This window comes from Leptinotarsa decemlineata, unplaced genomic scaffold, assembly GCF_025532065.1.
Source record: "Leptinotarsa decemlineata unplaced genomic scaffold, Ldec_3_MD MMD2_tig00001064_RagTag_RagTag, whole genome shotgun sequence".
NCBI classification, from domain to species: Eukaryota; Metazoa; Arthropoda; class Insecta; order Coleoptera; family Chrysomelidae; genus Leptinotarsa; species Leptinotarsa decemlineata.
In genome coordinates, this window is record NW_027412558.1 from 1,409,944 (window position 1) to 1,430,848 (window position 20,905).

The window sequence follows — 20,905 nt, forward strand, 5'->3', positions numbered from 1 at the left end:
AGTTCAACTCAATAGCTTTTCCTGAACTCTTCACAAAATAAACATTATCGAAGCTGAGAACTTTTCATTGGTATGCATTGTTCACTCATTCACTATTGGAGGGTTATTCAAAGTTGTTTGTTCGTGTTGAACGTTCAGTACCGCAGCACATTATTGGACATTATTCACTGCACTGTGTGCGAGCAGTCGATATTGCCAGCCGACGGAATTGTATTTGTCGAAGTTATTGAATGCGAAGAATGGTCTTTGTACCGGGAAAATTCCTCGAGTCATTGTTTTCCTCGATTTCCCTTTAAGACGCGTATTGAGGACGCTCACTTTCCGGAATGAACGCGTTCCTGCGAGAAATAACAAATGATCGGGACATTGATGAATCTTTCAGTCACGGTCGCCCTGGATCTTGCCGTTCACAATATATCCGGAAAAGAATTTCCTGTTAGAGATGGAGGGTGAATTGAATTTGCTGGTGTGAAAAACGTGAGCAATTATTTGCAATACGACCATGCCTGGTCAATTATGCAACTTGAAAACTGTAACACCTTACACGTAAAGTTTCGAACCCTAATTCCCTACTGTAAACGTAACAATATTATTATTTCAGAGGGTGATCGCGTAACTGGACTACAATTGAAGTTAGTTTCAATAGTTTTTCCAAAGCTGGTGTTAGTAATAATCATATCTGTTGAGTTAAGCACATTATTTTAAAAATTTGTGGAACTGGATCTTCAGAAAATGTATATTGAATTTGCTGGTGTGAAAAATGTGAGCAATACGACCCTGCCTGGTCAATCATGCAACTTGAAAACTGTAACACCTTACACGTAAAGTTTTGAACCCTAATTTCCTACTGTAATCGAAACAATATTATAGATTCAGAGGGCGATCGCATAACTGGACTACAATTGCCACTTGAAGTTAGTTTCAATACTTTTTCCAAAGCTGGTATCATTAATAATTATATCTGTTGCGTTGAGCACATTATTTTAAAAATTTCTGAAACTGAATCTTCAGGAAATGTATATTGAATTTGCTGGTGTGAAAAATGTGAGCAATACGACCCTGCCTGGTCAATCATGCAACTTGAAACTTTAACACCTTACACGTAAAGTTTCGAACCCTAATTCCCTACTGTAATCGAAACAATATTATAGATTCAGAGAGGGATCGCGTAACTGGACTACAATTGTCACTTGAAGTTAGTTTCAATAGTTTTTTCAAAGCTGGTATTATTAATAATTATATCTGTTGCGTTGAGCACATTATTTTAAAAATTTCTGAAACTGAATCTCCAGGAAAAACAAACATGCATTTGCCAGTGGATGCTACATAATCAAATATGGAAAACAGTGTCTCTCATCTCGAATTGTTCCAAATAAAAAGTTGATATCGACTTTTTCCATGATATAAATCTTTGAAGTAAATTACGAGACACAGTCTTGAACCAATTTTGTTAATATATGTTATATTATTATTATCAGCACGTCTAGAATCGTGCATTTCAACACTTGACGGGTTTGCATTACATTTCCTGAAGAGAATCACCTTTTTGCCTAGGATTGCCTTCAATTCCATCTCTGAAATATTTCATTTATCTTCTACTATTTCTTTGCAGCAGAATATCTTCCCAGCAAAGTCCATCCTCCCACTACTACGTCCAACATTCAGGTACAGGAAGTCGTAGAATAATGCCCAGATCTGGGTCCGATCAGCATCTTCCTCAAACGGAATATTCGGATTACACCAGTATCACCCAGGCTGGACGGCACAGCTTGCTACGCAGTAGTCTCAAATCGGGATCGACTATGAGCAGGTAAGTTATTCAGATCATCATGCAATACCTTATATTGATTTGAGACGTTATTTTTCAGATATAACCAAAGATTCGTGGATCAAGCCGCAGTCGCAGCTCAACTAGCTCAAGCTAAGTATGGTACTACTGGTACTCAGTACGGAACTTCTGGTACTATGCGGAGGAACAGAGGTAGCCTGGATTATTCCAGTGACACCGAAGCAACCAGTGGATCCCGAAGTGGTTATTATTACTATAGGTGAGTTGCCTTCATTTTATCTCAACTTAAATGAAAATGTTAGGTTAGGTTGCTTTCAAAGTGAGACGGCCTGGTTAGACAATGTAACTCACCCCTGCTGTAGTCTCACAAAATTTGATGACAAAGGGTATGGAATGCATTGGAAACCCGTTTTGCAGTCCAGGTCTTTGGTGTGAAGCAGTGCAAAAACTATAGATTCTGGTCCGATGAAAAAAGTGAGAAGCTTCATTAGCTCCCTGATCAGTATGGGTAAGAGTCCATACCAGCGACAATTTATTGTCTAACACCAACTTGAAAGTTGTTTGGGGATCAACAAGTGCTTTCATAGATGTTTGGCCGTATGTGATGTATTGATTCATTGTGAGATTGGTATCTCTCCACATATAAATCAATGGAGTAAATTTTCGCTGCACCAGAACCTGAAGGTATTATCTCTACTATCTGTTCCTCCTCTCGGAGGATCCAGCCCTCTATACTCAAGATTGGGACTGCATGAGGAGGTTATAGCTGACTGCTGGAGGCATTGAGTTGTAGATATTTTCCAAATGCTGTAACTTTCAGTGTCAGTCAGTTGTTACATGCACAGTTCTCTATGTTTATATGTTGTCCATCTAACTTATCTTTCCAGAAAGATGTTGAGAGGATATAGGTCTCGAAGGGTTCATGGCCGCTACCGGAAGGTTGAAGATGATATTGCTATAACCTGTCTTTGTACATTAGACAGTATCTCCTGATATCTTCGCTGTACGTGAAATGCGTTGAATAGTGATACTGGAATTATTATTTCTGGAGTTCGAGGAAAAATTCCACCGTTTTCGGTGTAATAAATTTCCTCAAAATAATGAAACCTAATGCGGTGCCACATATTTCTCGCGCTGATCGTTTATCTCAATGAAACAGCAGAGTGGGAGCCGTTCTGATTCCATAACTGAAAATTATGCATGTAAAAACACTGAAAGGTACTGATGATTAATTGATTCGGCAGAAGAAGTATGTTTTGTGGTGAAGGGGATCAGACCGAGAGCTTGGAAATATTTACGGTCATAGAGCGTCGGGGGATTCGAAAAAGAAGAGATTCATTAGTGACACTCAATGTACATTGATTTTTCGGAGCGGTCAAAAATATGTGTGAAAACGAATGGTTCGGCACGCATAGATTGAAAAATATTTCAATTTCCTACTTTGTCTTTTTTTTTATGAGGAATTCAAATACGAACAATTTTAAAATGAGTCGTTGGGATTTGTTTATTTTTTTGCGGTATCAACTGCTAGGTTATTAGCCTCGGACTTGTTTGTTTTTCAAACTCCATCTATTGTATTTGCGGTGTTCAAAAATGCCATCAGGTTGCTCAACGTTCGTCTATCATCACATGGAATTTCTTCCATTTCTTCAGTTATAATTTGTTTATTATTCATTATTCATTGTATTCTTTGCAGGAACTGTTTTAATATCAAACGCACGCAGTTTTATAAACTAATGTACCACTATCACTTCTTCACACGAATATACAAATATGATCGTACACCAATGCTAATGCCCTACGCTCATTTTGAAATTCATACCGTAGCATCTCCAAACATCTAACCACTCATTTCTTTTCCCCAGGAATCAAGGCGCATCGGCGGTCCCTCATAGCACAATTCCCACTTTGGGACGTCAAAATTCCATGACAGCCACAGACATCACAACCAAATTCAACTCGCTGCCGCGTGATTCCAGAGGATCGACGAGGTATGGAAACGGGAAATTTTTCACGTATTACATGTCTCCTCTCAACGCTATTACACTGTCATGAAATGATCAGATTGTATGAATACTCGTATATTATGTGCTCTGTATCCATAATACTTTTTGGAATCTAACAGGGTACACGGCACTTTCACTGAATCAGATTCCCTGACTTTTCCAAGTTTTTCCTGACAAATTTTTTCTTTTTCCAGCACCTAATACTTTGATGATTCGAAAAGGGAGTTGAACTATGAAAACAAAGTGTTCAGATGTTTATACATCCTGATTGACGGTCCGTGTGTTTGTGTTTTTTTTGCCTCCCGTACCAGTCGGCTAGGGTATTTTTGTTTGGGGGCAATGTAGTAGATCACCAAAGTTGATTCTGGGACACCAGTTTGACGTACTAGGTATCAGTTTCGCTCAAATGTTATCTTTCAAGGTCACGCATACGGTTGAGAATCGAGCAGCGTTATCGCATATTGAAAGATAACGATTCGAGCAGAATCGATACATAGTACGCCGAACCAAGCCATACTGCGCAAAGCGTAACTGCGCAACATCAAATTGTACCGCGCTCTCATTGGCTGGTGTCCCAGAATCGGCTTTAGTGATCTATTCAATGTGTTCCGTGTTTTCAAACAGAATCCTGCGGTTTCCCTCACTGAGTGCGTGTTCTGCCACAGACGACTTGTCCGTTGGGCCCAGTCTGCAGTTTCTTTCATGCTCCTTCAGCCTTGTTCTCAAGGATCTTTTGGTGGTTCCGATGTATACCTTTCCACAAGTGCACGGTATGCGATAAACTTCTGCTGCTGATAGCCATTTTGTAATACAGTTGATTCAAAAACTCACTTGTAATGTTCCAATGATATGATGATATTTTGGTATCGAAAAAGCCGAATGGTCTATGTCAGATTATGGGGATGGGGACTCCTCCGCTCCTGAAACTCTTTCGATCCGCAGAGAGTGCGGTGAGTGGAGTATGAAAGATGGATTGTGGAAGAAGGGCTCAACATAATCCCATCCAAATAGATCACCAAGAGGATCAAAATAGTAGGACTAGAACCTCTATAACTCGTGGTACTATTATTGAAGGGGATTGAATATTTGGAAGTTATACTTTGTGATAGCTGACCTGGAACCAATATTGAATCAGAATGAAAGAATAAAAAACGACGGAGGTTGCACTGTTGCTGGTTAGACATGGTGGCTAGAACCAAAAATGCTAATTTGGGCATGATCAACGATACTTAAATCTATGATAACATATGCTTCTTCGGTTTTGTGACGAAGATTACACTAGTTACTGTTAGTAACAAACCAAGTAAAGTGCAACGACTTCGTTGTTATGGAATGATGAGAGCAACAAAATCCCCTCCGATAGCTGCATTTATGGAACTCCCTGTTCACATAGGGGAGGCAAGAGAAAATGTTACTCATAGCTTCATTCCAAGTCATATTTTGGTATGTTATCACCCTCCCAAGTATTCAATTTTGAATGCCAGTTACGTCTTTGACTTTATACTTGCATATTTTAATGAATTGTTTGTTCTCCAGTTCTGAATCGGAGTCATATGGGCGGGGGGAAGCTCTCATCTCTTGTCTTCTATATTTCCCAAAAAACTTCCCGACTCCAACAAAATCGGCACGAAGTGCACTTCAGCTGATCCATTAATACCTACTGAAAACCATAATCCTGGCATAATCCGACACGCACCAGAAAAACTTTCGGCATCGGAAAAACCGAAATGACTTGTTATTAGATAATGGTCTTTTTCAGATTGCCGATGAATAAAAGATTCGGAGATAGAAGCGTATCCCTGCTGCAAGACGAATCGGACGGAGCACTTTCAGCTCCCGAAATGCCTTCTTCGATCCGCAGAGAGCGCGGTAAGTGGAATATTTAACTTTCGGGGTTTCGGCGAAGGGTGGTTTGGGACGATGAGGGCGGAAAGTTAGAGGTGCGTTGAAGTTTTATGATGCGAGTGTGTGAACTACACCGAACAAGGAAAATATGGAGGTGGAGTAGGCAGATCTTCAACTAATGTATCGACACAGTACAATATGAAATTGTGAAATATGAAACAACAAAGTCATACGTTAAAATCCCTCATAGACTCAATAGTTGAATACCTCCCAGACATTTTTATTACATTATACTGACAATGAATCTGTTACTGACGTAGCGATCCGTGTAAGCACGTTGTCTCAATTATAGCATTTGAGGTTGGAATTTAGGGTAAACTCTTTCAAAATAGTGCATATGATTAACGAATCAACTAATATATTGCTATCATTACCACTTGAACGACTTAATAGCAAGAACACTCTTGCGTAGTTATTTTTTGATTGATGTCAGTCCATCAACCTGAAGTGTAGGTGAGTTGACACTAGTCTGAACCAATTGTTCTCTCAGATAATTCAATTCAATCTGTTTATATTAGCCAACCCAACGTTTGCATATTCTATACTTACTTATTGCCGCTGTTAACAGAAACAAAAAAGAAGTAATTCCGGTATTAGACATCTCATTGTCAACAAAAACTGCTTGTTCACGCCAGCTTTTCAGATACGTCATCTGTCAACACGTCCAACAACCTCTCCATGAGCGTTGAGTACGCGTCACACGAACTGGGTCGTTAATCCTGAGGAGTACATCATCAATAACCGGATTAATGGAAGGTGATGTATCTGTCGCGAGCACAAGTCTTTTCGAGAGGAAACACACGGGCTTTCGAATTAATTTTGCGAAGCGACGCCAGACTCTTGCTGAATAATTCGAATCGGGAGATTGAATCGCCTTTTAATCTCTCTCGAAACAACTAGCTTCAAACGAATATCGAATTACACGAAGTTTCCCACACTTTTTTGTACAAGAAAATGAAAGCCAAAAGCCTTGAAGTTTTGAAAAATGTATATGTTTTTACAGATGAATACAGGCAGTGGCTGAGCAGAACACCATCAACGTCGGCCATATACGAACAAATCCGGCTTCAAGAGACGTTCTGAATCAACAACGAGCAGCCAGATTTACATACAGCGCTGAGAATATTCACGATGCTTTGAAAAATGTAAGTATTAAAACGATTCGTTCCCGAAATTGTGGCGAAAGAACCATTTCTCGATATTCATATAAGAAAATGAATATTTCGAAATGAAATCCTGCTGATGGATGAACGAGAAACTTTTGCTAGCAGTGTTGTTCCTGCTCGATTTTTTTTCAACAGATTATGAAGTCTTTCACTTCAAATTTTAGATTTTGATTTGAATTTCGAATTGTATGTTCTGAATTTTGAACTTATATCAATTTAGATTTCTATTTTTTATGTAGATTCAAGTTGTACTTTGACTATTCCTATACAATGTTCTGTTGTCTACTGGAAACTAAAGATCTTATCTCATCTTACCTTCTCATATCCTATTGTCTACTGGAAAATAAAGATCTTATCTCATTTTACCTTATCTTATCCTATTGTCTACTGGAAAATAAAGATCTCATCTTATCTTACCTTATTTTATTCTATTGTCTACTGGAAAATAAAGATATTATCTTATCTTACCTTATCTTATCCTACTGCCTACTGGAAAATAAAGATTTTATCTTATCTTACCTTATCTTATCCTATTGTCTACTGGAAAATAAAGATCTTATCTTATCTTACCTTATCTTATCCTGTTGCCTACCGGAAAATAAAGATCTTATCTTATCTTACCTTATCTTATCTTGTTGTCTACTGGAAAATTAAGATCTTATCTTACCTTACCTTATCTTATTTTGTCTTAAGCTGAAAAGCAGAAAATTCATATTTACTGTTATTCCCGTCCGAGCCATAAAGTCTTAAAAACAATCATGAATAATGGCACTGATAGATGCAAAATCCATCAAATGGAAATGTTTGATAATAAATCTCAAAATTGCACAGGAACGAAAAGCTTCACTCAGAAATGATACCAATTCTGCAGGACTCCGAAGATATAACAATAATATTATAATAACATGCTTCGAGAATCCAGATATAATCAAACTTTCGCTCCAACTCAAACTAATAAACAGTTTCGTTGAAAGTAAAGTAGTCGGTAACAAGTAAAATGCAGTTTCGGAAAATTTTAAATTAAAATAAATGTACACAAAGAAGTACGATTAAAAGTTTGGAAGTTCCATCCAACTTCTCCAATTCAATTTACTTATGGCGTGGGGAGTAGTGTGGTTTGCTTTACAGAATATAATTTGAACGTTAAAGTTATGGATACAGTGCAAAAAGGTGCTAAATAAAATAATTCGCTGTAAAAATATCAACAGTAATTCAATTACCGAAGAGAATGTACTTGTAATGCAAGTACTGGAGTTTTATCTCAACACCAAACCGTTATTTTCAACACCTCGACACGTGTTTCGATCACCAAGTGATCACCTTCAAGAGGAAGAATAAACTAAACAGTTTAGTTAAATCTTCCTCTTGAAGATGATCACTTGGTGATCGAAACACATGTTGATCACTTGGTGATCGAAACACATTTTGATCACTTGGTGATCGAAACACATGTTGAGATGTTGAAATAACGGTTTTGTGTTCGGAAAACACTCCAGTTTTATACATACACTTCATTAAAAATAAATTCCGTAGCAGAGTTATCTTTGGGAAGTGCCTGATTGGCTCAATGGTGTCCAAATACTGTGCTCCTGTTGTCGTAGAGGATCCACTTTCCATCAAACGTGATGATCCGATCCAAAGAAGGATCGTTTTGGTTGGCGAAAACAGAACAACAGACAATTTTTGTCAATTCAAATCGTGGGGCACCCATTTTTTGAGCTCTTTGACTTTTCCAATGCGTTTTAAACCATCAAGAACCGCATGCGAGGTGACGCCTGGTTCTTCCGCCTTCCCACGCACCGATTGTGATGGGTCATTCTACACCAGGGTCTTCAACCCCTCGTTCTGGATTACTATAGGTTGACCACCTCGAGGCTCATCTTCGAGGATGAAATCATCAGAACGAAATTTTGCAAACCAACACCTAACAGTGCGTTCATTAACACTATCATTGCCAAGTTCTCGGTTAATTTTTCGGTCTGGTTCGGCAGCCCAGTTCATAGAGAAAAGTTCGCCGAAAATGTTGCTTACCATTTGATTTTTCTTCCAGTTTTGAAAATATTACAGGTACATTGACCATTTTCAATTGACGTAAGATAAATTCAAATCAAAATACTTTATCTTCCAGATGGAAAGTGGATTATATAGCGGATACGGACGTCCAGGAACAACATCAACTCTGGACAGGCACTTCACGAGATCACAACAACCCAGCATCCCTGCAAGATCTTTGTCGACGCAACATATCACAGCATCAGGTAGAAAATATTTTAATAGTTTTGCTCAAAAACTGAGTCTGGTTTCCGACAGTTCGAAAATGAATCGAAAATCAATTATGGAAGTTCAAATAACAAACCCCACTGAATATGTTCACGTATACCAGTCGTGTCAAAGATTCGACCTACGAGCCGCATCCGGCCCCGGGCGTATCACTACGGCCCGCGGTCGCAATGCGTCACAGAAAAAAATCATGTTTTTAGAGCTTTTAGACTTCACTCGATTCCTCAACTGAAGTTTTAAAATGCGCACACTACATTTCAAGGGCAGCACGTGCCTAGCCAAGCGAGAGAGTGTTAGTTAAATACCCATTTACTTCTAGTAAACAACTCAATCATAGACAGTAACGCCATCTCTCAGCAACAAGCCGAAATACCCTATTATTTTTGTTGAGAACAATAGAATGTTCCACGCGCTTCGAGTCTAAACTAGAACTTTCCTTATCGATATAAAAGGAGTGCGTCGGCCCGACGTGAGTCTGTTGAGTCGAGTAATCGAAGCGATACGGTCGGAGGAGGATTCTAGTTGTACAGTTGTACTGCGAAGTAGTTATTGTGAAGTCTAGTAATGGTGAAGGTATTGTGCATTTTTTTGTGTCTTGCGCGTGCGATATCCATTATTGTTTTGTGGATCCTCAACCTAAAAATAATTACCCTCTTCTACAACTTCGATATGATTTTTAACATATAATTAAATAGTACATTTTTTATTTGAATATGGCCCGCCTACATATTTCAAATTTGATATATGGCCCTCTGCAAAATTGATCCTGACACCTCTGTCATATGCCATATTTTATCACCCCTGTTGAGTACATCAATACATAGACATGAGCTGGCTGGTGAATTGATTTGGCATCTACTCGTATCAATAGCCGGCGGTACAGTTTAATTTGTTATAGAAACGTTGCATTCAGCAAATGTTTCGGTTTGCCACAATTATGTTTGTTAACAACAAGTTCAATCAATTATAGCCGTGAATGCGAAGCTGTAATTTTGCCCTCTGGTTTGATATAATCAATAGTTGTACCATGAAAATTATTAATAACGACGTGAGACATAGAATTTTTCTATCGTTGATATTAAATTCCTTTTAACAATATCATTGTTTATTAACTTAACAATTGAAATATTTCTGGATATGTAAATTTGAATCTGTGATAAAAATAAAAACAACAATAAAAATTAATTGGCACTCTGGGGCGACTTCATTGATTCTAGTGGCGTATTTGCTTTTTCAGCTGCAGGAAAACCCCGAAAAACCTGCAGTACCACATCATCTGAAGATCTTGATATGCCAATGTCCTCTCTCTCATAAAACAAAATGTAGGGTGATTCCAGAGGCTTTAATAGATTCAATACATCACTAGAACACTCCGTGACACGACTACCGTCAAACTTAAACCAATCCTTTTCGTCTCTGACTAAGGCATAATAATGGCCAAATTCAATGCCAGAACAACAGTGAACAATGACTGCATGAATATCATAAAAGTGATCCGCTAGATTGAAATGTTCATCTATTTCGAACCTTCGAAAGAGTTTCTTGCTTCCGTTAGAGGGTCTACTCAGTAACCGTTAGTTGTGAAAGAGCAGTGTTTTAGAAACCCGGATATAATCTTTATTTCGCTCTCGGAGGCAACTATGTTGGATAACGAAATCAAATTTTATTAAAAAATGTTTTTTTCTATGTTAGCCTACGGAATCTTTTCTCTTTTCATCGGTATGAAGGTATCGGTATCTATCTAAATTCTTTTGTGAAATGCTGATGAATGAATATCATCATCATTAAATCTGAAACTTATGAACTCATTATCGAATTCCAGCTCTGAGTAGTTCGAGATCGCCTTCGATGCGTCGGATGAGACAGCTCCTCGACCTAGATTCCGTCAGAACCGGAGCCCCAAGTCCCGTTCCTACCCCTAGCGGCACCCTGCCAAGGGGGCAGAGGCAGCTCGACATCAACCCCGCCGAATTTCTCAAATACAAACTCGACAAGCCGGGGATGGTGGCTGGGACGTCGATAACAGGTGAGTTTTGGTAATCGGGTCAAGAGGATGAGCGTTATTTGCCCGCTTGCTAAAAGTGGATTAAGAATTCGATGAACTTTTCTAGTTGATTGCTGTCTTTGATGATATTCCTAGTTATCAATGAAAGTGATCACAAGTTTTCTCAATAGAGACTTTATCTCCAATGGGCGTTTCACCACATAGTAGTTTCCTCAGTTGATCTGGTACTCTGCACTCATTTACAATACAATTTATACAAATTATCAATTAGTAGAGATTACTAATTGATCAATAAGTAGGTTTGAGAAGAGGTAGCCTGCAGGTCCTTACTAATGATTTGACTGATGGTAGAAAAAATTTATTGTACCTAAATTCAACAGTGGTGAGATATCAACTTCTTGTTGGTCGTTCGATTGGAAATTCGATTACCAGCGATTGTAACAGGTTTGATTTATGTCCTCAATTTGCTGTATGTAATTCGTTCTAGTTTGTATGGAAGTTGTCATTGTTTTCCAACAAATGGCATGCATAGGTTGAATTGGTTTCAATTAATTCAAAACTTGTTTTGTGTTCAGACATTCTGGTTTTGAAGTTTCAAGATTTCCTTTCAATATAAACTTCTGAGAACGAGCCACATTTCAGCTTGTAGACACACGATTCGTCCGCAGCTACAAGGAATCCGGTTTACCCAGGTATTGCTCAAGGTTCTCTGGGACCCTTAACTGACATTAGACTGGTCTGTAACATTTTTAATATAGGAAGGAAAAGCTTTTGCCTTGACCAGCCTAGCTTGGACTAATTTGTTGTTCTCTCTCCTGGGTCCTGTGGCTCGCTCGAATTTTCCTTCGCTGCGCCCATTCTTTTTGAAGGCATTCTGCAGGTGATTGAGTTTCTCAGGAAGACTCTAGGTTCACAGATACATCATGCCGACTGCTTGCTCTTAGACCCGTTGTTCGGAATTTTCCATAATGAAGTTTGCCCAGACTGCCCATTACGGTGTTCTTAAAAAAACACCATCCCACTGGAAATGAGTTGATGATAAATATTGAGCAAAGAGGGTGGTATCATTTGCTGGGAATACTTCGCTAATTAACAGTGTCGTGTCCTTGATTCAGAACTTCTTGTATAAGGATACCACGTCGAAGTTCACTGGATTGTCCCTAGGACCAACTTCATATATCTACTCTTTTCGATAAAATGTCTTGAGTCCTCAATAAATTACACTGTATTTCATATAAATAGCTGCAGTAGGGTTGTGAAGTATTTGTCCAGCTCATAGGTGCCACATTTTCTTTATGGATTTTTGTGTCCTCAAAAATTAAATATTCTAAATATTCAGTAGTCTGCCTCTGACTGACTATCTGTAGGTACGTCCATCTGTCTGTCTGCCTATTTTTGACTACCCAAATGTCTGCCTGTATGTCCACCTGACTGTCCGTCTACCTGTTTGTTTGGCAATCTGTCTGTCCGTTCGTCTGTCATCCAGTCGTCAAAAATTCTGTTGTGTGTGTTTTGTTGTCCATTGTCACATTTTCTGCAAAAAAATAATATTTTGTAGGTAGACGTGAAAAATATTATTGTTTACTTATTGTCCAACAAGTTCTTCAACATTGCTGAATGTACATTCATATCAACCACGTATAATACTGTTCCAATCCAGAATATGGGTATTTTCCGAAAAATCTGTTTGAAATGTGTTTTCCCGTTAATCAGCGTTTTTCCGTTAATCAGAAAAATACTCGTATACATCAATGAATGGAAACATGAATTGGTTCCAGGTCTTTCTCAGTTGGCCACGGGCACGGGTACACTAGCATCTTCGTCAGATGAGCCTGTCAGCGGTATGCTTTGGGTTCACCTTCTCGCTGGAAGAGGATTACGAACTTCTGCCGGTACTTCGGCAGCAACAACGCCTGTTACACCAAGCGGAGCATCTCCTAGTATTACAGGTATGTTCCCTGAAACACTTCTCGTTTCATCTACCGATCTGCCCAACGTCATTATTCGGAGAAATCTCAGATTCCTTATATTTTGCAGGGTCTGCTGTCGTGAGAGACCTCTACTGTGTTTTGGAATGCGATAGAGTGCATAAAGCACGCACTGTTGTGAGTAATATCGAAATCATCCGCTGACATTTTCGAAAAATCATGAAATATCCTATTTTCAGGTGAGAACCGGTGATCTGGTATTCGATTGGGACGAGAGCTTCGAACTTGACCTGGTGAACAACAGGGAACTGGATCTTTTGATTTACTCTTGGGATCCTCAGTACAGACACAAACTGTGCTACAAGGGCTCCGTCTATTTACCTACGCTGCTCAAGTCTGGTCCTATACACCAATTGGCTCTCAAAATTGAGCCCAGAGGTAAGAACACGTAATATATATTTGAGTCTTATCAATAAGGCTTCAAAAATACACTCAATATATCAGTCAGTGCTTCAGTTGTTTCCCCTAGGGATATAGGATCATATTGGATAATAATAGGTGATTTTTTAGACCTCCTCCTCATCAAAATATTGGAATTCGAAAGAGTTGTATCGGTAATAATAACTGAATTATCTTTATCTAAAATCATGGTTCATATAAAATGATATCAACTCTCGATTTCAGGCACACTTTATTTGAGACTGAAACACACCGAATCCCAGACACTCTACAGAAGAAGAATGCTCTCTACTCTTACCTTGTCTAGGACCACTCCTCTTTTTGGAGTTGATTTAGAGACTGTGGTGAGTATTTCATTTTCCTCAAACCTGAATCTTGATTGACATTTCCTATCTATAGGTAGTACATTCGGTTGGAAGAATGAAATTCCAACATTGATACAGCAGTCATCAGAGTATATCATCGATTACTAAATATCTTTTGTCACAACCTCGTGCTGTCAAATTTTGTTTCAGTGTGTGTGTTTTTTCGTTATTGCATTTTTTTTTCAGGTGAACCGAGAATGTAAGACTGGTGGTGTTCCTGGAGGAGTCGCGACAGGTTTAGTAGCGAGTCCCCAACACAGTATTCCTATTATAGTAAAGCGATGTGTCGAAGAAGTGGAAAGAAGAGGTCTGGATATCATTGGTGTGTATATTTTTGATAGCAATATGCGGAGTTGGAGTCCTAATCCTCCTTTTCTAGGTCTGTATCGATTATGCGGATCCGCAACCAAGAAACGGATCCTCAGAGAAGCTTTTGAACGCAACAGCCGATCTGTTGATCTCAGCCCTGACAACGTGCCGGACATTAACGTTATCACCGGCGTCCTCAAGGACTATCTGAGGGAACTACCGGAGCCCCTATTTACGAAATGTCTCTACCAGATGATGGTCGACGCCCTAGGCGTGTGCTTGCCGGACGATCCAGAAGGCAACGCTAAACTCATGTTCTCCATATTGGATTGTTTGCCGAGAATCAACAGGGTGAGTGATATTGAAGTTACCGCTGTGGTTGATTGTTTTTTGAGGTTAACATAGGAAGAGAACTGGCTATTTCCCGTCGACCATGTCACATTGAACGCCAGAAGACTTTTGTTCAATCGAATATTATTGTTGCGTTTTGCTGAGAACCAACAAAGTGGGTAAGCTTATGAAAATGATGAAATGACAAAACGTCTTCTCTAGACAGAGGTCTGGAGTCTTTATCAGGAGTATCCTTTTGATCCTTGCTCAAATATTTTCTCAACTGATGACAAGTAACTAAGTTATTATTCTTATTCACCATTGAGGTTTTCTTCACCTTCAAATATTTGGATCGTAAGGAATTCTTTGTTTCATATGGATGACTTTGAATTTCATGCCTCTTGACCAGCCCTCGGGTCTGGTGGAAATATTCGAAAATATTCTTCTATTTTTTGCAGGCTACCCTCATTTTCCTCATGGACCATTTGGCCCTCGTCGTTTCTGCTTCGGATCGCAACAAAATGTCAGCCCAGAATTTGGCGACAGCTCTAGCTCCGCCCCTCATGCTTCAAACAAGCGACTCGATAACTCCCACCGCAGCCTCGAAACCCCACCATGAAATAGATTATCAGCAACCGATTAGCGTTCTCAAGTACTTACTTCAAATTTGGCCAACGCCCAAACACCATCACTCAGGTAATGTGGAGTTGTCCACGAGAGCTGTATTTCTACTTAGTTTTGATTAAGGTGTCTAGATTTCGAGAGATTGCTTTAAGGGAGTCGAAGGTCTGAAAAGTATTTTTGTTCGCTTCTACTTCGCATGGAAATTAAAAACAATTATATTTGGTGCAAGATATTAAGGACCTGATTTTGAAAAGAAAAAGGCGCCAATATGCACATAAAAATTTAAGACGAGTCGTAGATGACTCAGAATTTATGGTGTCCTCAATGAGTATACTTGTTTGAGGATAACTGAAGATCATATCCAATGTAATGTGCAAGGGTTGGAGTTTGGAATGCTTTCGTGGAACTGAATCGAGATAGAATGCTCTGAGAAAAGATGCTGATCTGAGAAAATCACCATAATAGACAATTTGAAATCAGACCTTCAATATATTGCACCAAATATCACTTTTTGTATCACTATAGCTTTTTTTTTCATGTGTTGGGATAAAGGACTAGATTTTTAGTATACTATATTACATGATACCGACGTATCATGGACGAAAGTTATATTTTTGATAATGACTGAGGTGCCTAGAACCATAATACTTCGAAAAGCATGAGGCGCAATTTTCAAACCAAAGGGCAGTGTTATGAATTCATACAACACTTTTTTATAGCACTTTTTGACTCCTTTTGGCAATCTCTTTTGCTTGATCAGTAGTGGATATCTTCGAACCAGTGATCATCTCATCTATTTCTACGACTTTCCACAGAACTTGGTACAGTAACTAGACATGAATAGCTTAGATAGATTGTAGATAACGTCCTAGAATAATTCAATGTTGACTCCTTCTGTAACAACGTTAACGATACATAGCTATTTCAACACTGAATGATTCTAAAATCACAACACCCACAGCACATCAACTCATTAGGAAATCATATTGATAAACACCAGAAATAATATTTCTGAGGCAATATATCTTTCATTCTTTCAAAGCGGTTATTATCGAAAACAGTTGTTTGATCTCTGGAATGTACCAATGTTCACAGTTATAGTTCACGGTGCGATAAAAAATATATCAATGACCTTACTATATTCTTGAAAAAGTCACAAAATTGTTATTTCATTGCAAAAAGGCTGAGTGAACTAAAAGTAATTAGTGGTAGTTCTCCAGTGCTGACGATAATACTAGACATTTGCCTCTATGAGACATACAGATTTGTAGGTGCATGTAGCATATAATAAACAACAACAAACCAAGCTAATGCTAGGCTGAAAGATGAAGAAGATCCATCAAAAACCTGAACAACATCTTCCGGTCGAATGATTTATTGCAAGTAACCAAGTAACTTCTTGTGGATGAAAAGCAGATATTAACTTCATCTGGTCTGCATGATCACCGACAGGCTGGTGATTCAATTCTGTCCGGATGAATTGCTTATAGATTTCCAAACAGATATAACTCCTTCCAGCTTTTCATAAGCTTCGTCTGCAGTTACAGATGCGTCTTGATGGATCTTCTTCAACATTCGGCGTGATATCATCTGGATATGTTGTTGTTTCCTAGACAGTAATTTGCCAGTCATGCCTAGACAGATCTCACCCGTATCTATAGGTCTCACCTGAGAGTGAGAGCTTGGAAGATTCATCACAACTTGGATACTTTAAATACATCTCTTAAGAATGTCTTTATATAGTTGGCTGGATCTGTAAAATATCAGATCCGTCCCGCATTTTCATTATCGACCTGAAATTATCAATTATATCGGTTATTTGAAAAGAAAAACTCAAAACTGTTGGAAAGGTACGTTCCTCAGATCTACTCGAAATATTCTCTCCGCACTCTGTCCATTCACCACCGACGCACATTTCACGCAGCCGAAATGTTTGACGCGGTCTCACAATTGATAGACCCTCCCTTAACGTAGTTAGTGTCGATGTGTGGGGGTGTTGTTGGTATTTAGAGGGGGCCTTTCCAGACAGGTCGTCGCGGCAGGCCAGCCGGGCCGCGTGGAGACAGTCGCAGTGCGTGTCCTCAGGGGCTCAGCAGCAGCGCAACGAGCCATCTCGGCTCTCAGCGGCTCCGTTTCCTCCTCCTCCTCGCTCAGCAGTCTCGGGCCCGCGAGGCCCACAGCCACAGGTCCCATCACACCAGATACTAGTGAGTATGGAGTTTAGTCGTTGGGTCTTTCAACGAAATATGTAGAAACTTCTATTATAATAACAAAATTAATTGAGAAAATGTTTATTGGTTATGCAATTATACTAGGAATGGCACGTTGAAAGATAAAACCTAGTTATTCGTCAGCTCGCACAAGTCTGGACTTCGGGGGGTTGTCGTTCGTGAGGATGTTCGATGTTCCATTTTTCATGATAGCACCATCCTGAAAATAATTGTATCTCCATTACTTATTTGGTCATGAAGTTTGAGAAGTTTTGCATCTTTTTCCATTATTGTATTGGGACTACAACCTCTTCTGGGGGTTGCCGATCGTGAGGAGGCAATAACATTTCGATGTTCTATTTTTCATGATACAAACATCCTGAGAACGAAAAAGTTTTCTTACATATCGGGTTATGATGTTTAAGGAGTTTTGCGAAGGAAAATACCCTATAAAGTTTCATTTTTTCGGCTTTCATGAGGTAATTATATTACAACCGAAGCTGATCTAGATCGTTCGATAGATTTTCCTTCCCTGTGACCGGAGCTTTTGATGGTATCTACGAACAATTCTTATTGGCAATGTTACTGTTCATCACTGATCATGTAGTATACTGCTGAGTTCAGAGGGAGAATTTATTTTAATAAGGTTTATTGTATTGAAGTTTCTACATATTTCTATTCTGATTTTACGATGCAATTGAAGAACTGGGATCAATACAAATGATATCTAAGGAAGGGTGTTGTGAAACTTCATATTAATGATAAAGGAAACAAGTTCTCCAGATGCATCTTAAGGACCTTTCAAAACATCTCACCTCTATCTACACTACACAAATATTGAACAGGTATTATAGAGAATTTAGAAATAGCGACCGTTTTAGTATCGATTCGTATTGAAATTAGAATTCTAATACCACAATATGTATATTATATAAAATAGCTAGATAATAAAGTGAAACACAGTATCAACAAACTAGAAATCTAATTTCATATTCGTTGCTAAGGATGTTTTTACTGTATAAAAGTGAAAAAACGTACTTTAGCGTTAATACCTCCAATATAATGTACATGAGTATTTCTACTTTTGATATCCTCAGTGATGAATGATCAAGTTGAAAAAATCTCTATTTTAATTTATTAATTTACTTGAATAATGAACAGAGTTGACAGCTATAGGTTGAATCACTTTTATACGGAGTTACATGTTCTTGATGTTTAGTATTTCAACAAAACGGAAAACTAGAGGAAGAATTTGTAAAAACTTTCCAGATTTTTTTATTTTATTTCAAATATATTCAATGAAATCATAGTTATTTGTCAGTATCTATGGCACCTTCAAATATCTCACAATCAAAAAATATTCCAAAACATTTGAGTAATTTTCTACTGATGTTCACCCTAAGAGCACAGGGTTGTGGACTTGTCAGATATATATCACTTATTCAGATCCTGTAACAAAAATGCAATAAGGTCATGCGAATTCTTCAATAAATAATATTGTTTTGAGTACCCAAAAGTGAAAACAAATTCATCCACTGACTAACCAAAACACTATACACTTCGCGCATACATCTTACTGTTATAAGTAGACAGGCTATAAAGGTTCCACATCGAAAACATAATTTTATTCTCCATTCAATCAATGCCTGATCATGCTAACATGTGATCCTTAGTCATCGAACCCCCTTTTTAATAGAGGAGGGTTCGATACTTTTGGTGTAGAACCCGTATAGTTTTTCTACTGCCACTCGAAACTGGGAAACGCTCACTGTTTTAATCTTACAGGGCCAATCATCAGCAAGCAAAGGTCCCTACCGTCCGCTGTCTCCTCGGGTCGGACCCCCGGCGGCATCCTCGTCGGCAGGAGCTCTGCGGCCGCGCCAAGTGATAGTCTGTTCGCCAGGCTCGCCAAGCAGCAGTAGCGACTCCCAATCGGGATCAGAATCCGTTAAACACTGCCTGCCCAGCCGCGTCAGTTCTCCCGCCATCCGCGCTTCCCCCTCCTCGCAGACGATGCTGCGGTCCTCGCAGTCTATCACGATCAGCTCGCCGGCCATGAGGCACTCGCCTTCCGTCACCAGCGTCGCTTCTCCCGGCCCAAGGAACTCGCCCTCCGTCACCAGTCTGAGCAGGGCATCGCCTTCACTGCTAGGCCAAGCTTCCAGGTCCAGTTCGCCGGCGATGCAGGCCAGCTCAGCGGGCCTGAACGTTACCCTCGGAGGTACCAGCCCCTCATTCGCAGCTCTGACTGGCTTGCAGAGTACGACCGCGACGACGAGTTACGGCTGGAGCTTTTCTCAGCAGCCCAGTTATTCCCAAGCAGCAAGCTACTCTCAGCCATCCAGCTATTCCCAATCGTCTAGCTACTCGCAGTCATCCAGCTATTCCCAGCCGCCTAGTTACTCCCAACCGAGCAGCTATTCTCAACCTTCTAGCTACTCTCAGGCCGGAAGCTACTCTCAACCCGCCAGCTACGCTCAGGCTCCAACCTACGCTAGCACGAATCCGTTTTTGACAGGAGCTTACATGAGCTACACGCCCGGAGAGATGAATTACTCGGACAAGTTCAACACCATCGGCCCGACGAAGGAAGTGAAGTCGTTTTTTGACTCGTACACCAGCGACACGTCGAAATACGCGACGATGAACAGCAAATCTATTTCCTACGACCCTGATTTGATTTACGCTTCTTCAGAGGGCAAGACTAATGGCATCGGAGGTCGCTACCTGGGTACCAGCTATTCTCCGGACATGAAGTACAGTCCAGGAAAGAATAGCAGCTATGATACTAGTCCTAACGTGACGCAATCGGGCAGTAGTTCAACGTCCGGACTGTTGAACGTCGAAGAGACCCCCACCCCAACTAGCAGTATCGATACGGAGGACAGCAACACTAGGGAGGTGGGCGAGAAGGACGTGGAAGGGGATGGAGAGCAGAGCGACTGAATTCGCGGCAAGGGCACAACCGAATCACTTCTTTATTGTGGCAGCACAATTAAAAGACAACACTTAGGGTATTTATATATGTAGATCATCGCCCATTATCGATGTAAATGTACCATTTTGACTCGCATCATCGTGAATGGCTACTATACGAAATGAGATATGTCTTAGTTATCTTTTACATAAACATTGATGTATTCGCTTGCTAGAAATCAAACTGAATCAATAGAATCATTGTTAACTAATATTTAAATTATATAATTTAGTTGGTAGCTAAATGAATATTATATGAGAGATAGGTCAAATATCTAAATGGAACTTTAGAGAATAATTGTTGCGTGTTTGCACAATTTCTTTGGTTTTTCTTCGGTTGTTCAGAGTGCCGCAAAATTGTGCTGAGATAGTGTTCTTCAAAAAATTTCTGACTATTAGTAATGTTCTATTTCCAAGCGTCGTTGTTCCTGAGGGGGATTCACTTATGCAGGATCTATGGAACATATAACCGCAATGTTAGTACATGCATCAAGTCAATGAATTCTCATTGATGGGACTTTTCACATCAACGTATAAATATCCATTCAAAGCA

At 39.5% G+C, this 20,905-nt stretch overlaps 1 protein-coding gene across 1 annotated transcript in view; it reads left to right on the forward strand.

Moving 5' to 3' along the window:
• The window catches only part of RhoGAP100F (Rho GTPase activating protein at 100F), a 125,141-nt gene that overhangs the window by 67,679 nt on the left and 36,557 nt on the right, over nucleotides 1-20,905 (forward strand). Inside the window, 15 exon segments of the mRNA XM_074175504.1 lie at nucleotides 1,613-1,810; nucleotides 1,869-2,048; nucleotides 3,655-3,780; nucleotides 5,555-5,664; nucleotides 6,704-6,763; nucleotides 6,766-6,845; nucleotides 8,995-9,124; nucleotides 10,969-11,172; nucleotides 12,930-13,100; nucleotides 13,189-13,256; nucleotides 13,319-13,517; nucleotides 13,764-13,882; nucleotides 14,090-14,225; nucleotides 14,283-14,563; nucleotides 15,001-15,238. Of these exon segments, the coding sequence (XP_074031605.1) occupies nucleotides 1,613-1,810; nucleotides 1,869-2,048; nucleotides 3,655-3,780; nucleotides 5,555-5,664; nucleotides 6,704-6,763; nucleotides 6,766-6,845; nucleotides 8,995-9,124; nucleotides 10,969-11,172; nucleotides 12,930-13,100; nucleotides 13,189-13,256; nucleotides 13,319-13,517; nucleotides 13,764-13,882; nucleotides 14,090-14,225; nucleotides 14,283-14,563; nucleotides 15,001-15,238 (2,300 nt within the window).